This window comes from Camellia sinensis, chromosome 8 (assembly GCF_055761805.1).
Source record: "Camellia sinensis isolate YWXY chromosome 8, ASM5576180v1, whole genome shotgun sequence".
Lineage (NCBI taxonomy): Eukaryota > Viridiplantae > Streptophyta > Magnoliopsida > Ericales > Theaceae > Camellia > Camellia sinensis.
In genome coordinates this window covers 21,089,037-21,091,012 of record NC_138968.1, presented here as the reverse complement: position 1 = coordinate 21,091,012, position 1,976 = coordinate 21,089,037, and the positions used below count along the sequence as shown (strand labels likewise).

The following is a 1,976-nucleotide window of genomic DNA, read 5'->3' as shown; positions in this document are numbered from 1 at the left end:
CCAAATCTCCATCTCTTTCTTTCTAAACTTACCACCCTCTCATCACTGCAACATGCTATTAATTGTGCCAGGAATAGTCCAATACAGACCCCATAACTTTAATAAAGAAGACCATACATTCCACACAAAAGGGCAGTGAAGAGGCACATGAAGCACCTACTCCTCCTCATTTTTACAAAAGCAACACAAGGTGGAAGTACCTCCTGAAAGTACCCCCATTTTCTGTAAGAATACAGAGGTCTTAACCTTATGCTTCCATGCAAGCCAACCAAATAACTAAACTCCAAGGGGTAAAACATTATTCCATAATATTTTACTAGCATTCAGATAATTTCCCACACCATCTAAGTAGAGCCTGTAAAGAGAAGATACTAAAAAAATACTTGATAATGAGGCTAACCATTGTGGGTAATCAACACTCCACATACTAACTGTAGGACCAGTAGATAATATTCTTACCAAATCCAACCTTTCCCACTCAAATAACTCCTTCTAAGTAGTAAGTCCCACTCCCTTGAGGTTACCTTTAGTTAACAAACAATCGAAGTGCACCTTTCTTTTCCATAGACAAACTGCATAACCTGGGGAACTCCACCTTCAAACAGTAGGAATCACACCACATATCCTTCCAAAACCTTACCCTACAACCATCACCCACCTTTACTTTAAAATTATTTAGAAAACACTCCACTAGAGAAGGGTAGAGAGTAGCCACTGCGGTTATGTCAGTCCATATCATTGACTACCTACAGCTAACGTCAGAATTTGCCAGCTAGCAACACTTTTCAATTTTATATTTACTACAGATCATTCTCCTCCACCGTGCTTTTGTTTCACTTGCAAACCTCCACCGCCACTTCAATAACAAGCAAGAGTTAGCAATTCTAATTTTCCTAATCCCAAACCTCCATGATCAACACTTCTAGTCACCACCTCCCATTTGACTAAGTGAACTTTCATTTTAAGATCTGAACCTCCCTATAAGAATGCTACTTGGATTCTTTCAAAATCCTTGGCCACTCCCACATGCATCCTAAACATAGACAAGTAATAAATACGTAAGCATGAAAGGACTGATTTAATCAAAGTCAACCTACCTGCAAAAAATAGCATCCTTTTTTCCAACCAACCAGCCTAGCTTTAACTTTATCAAGAATAGGTTTCCAAGTCTTCCTTCTACTAAGATTTGCCCCTAATGGAAGACCAAGATAACTTAAAGGTAATGAACTAGCCTTACAATTGAGTTTTATAGCAAGATCAACTAGAAGATCATCTTCTACACCCACTCCACAAACCACACTTTTGTGATAATTTATTTTCAACCTAAACATAAGCTCAAAACATCTTAGGATCCTTTTAATATTAATCACTTCCAATTTATCAGCTTCACAGAATAAAATATAGTCATCATCAAATTGCAAATGGGATATAAGAACACCATTTACCTTAACGCTCACTCCCTTGATTAATCCCATTTCTAAAGCTCTGGACATAAGTACATTTAGGAATGGTTTGGGATGATCTAAATAAGTGCACTTTTTGACTTTTTTATGAAATATGGGTTAGGTTTGAAGTGATATGGTAGAGAGGTGATATGACTTAAATAAGATGATGTGACTTAAATAGGATAGTGCCTTTTTAGCTTTTTTAGGTTATGACAAACAAGGCAAGCCAGTATATTGAAAATAAAAAGAGAGAGAGGATCACCTTGCCTAAGCCTTTTTTGGGGACATAATTCATCAATGGGAGAGTCATTAACAACGACTAACAACCTAGCTAAGGAAACACATTCCCTTATCCATTTGATCCATCTATCACCAAAACCAAAACTTAACAACATCGAGAAAAGGAATTCCCAATTTACAGAATCATAGGCCTCCTTAAAATCAAGTTTTAATATCACACCCTTTCTCTTTGCCTTTTTTCCACCCATCAACTACCTCATTTGTTATTAGGACACCATCCAAAATATTTCT

The 1,976-nt window shown here is 36.9% G+C and overlaps 1 protein-coding gene across 1 annotated transcript; it reads right to left on the bottom strand.

Moving 5' to 3' along the window:
- Window positions 1-611: 611 nt before the first annotated feature.
- Window positions 612-1,475, bottom strand: LOC145797615 (uncharacterized). Its single transcript, XM_082884996.1, has 2 exons — window positions 1,098-1,475; window positions 612-641 (listed from the first exon to the last, which is right to left on the bottom strand). Exons 1-2 carry the CDS (start codon window positions 1,473-1,475, stop codon window positions 612-614), a joined length of 408 nt encoding a protein of 135 aa, XP_082741122.1.
- Between the last annotated feature and the right edge of the window lie 501 nt (window positions 1,476-1,976).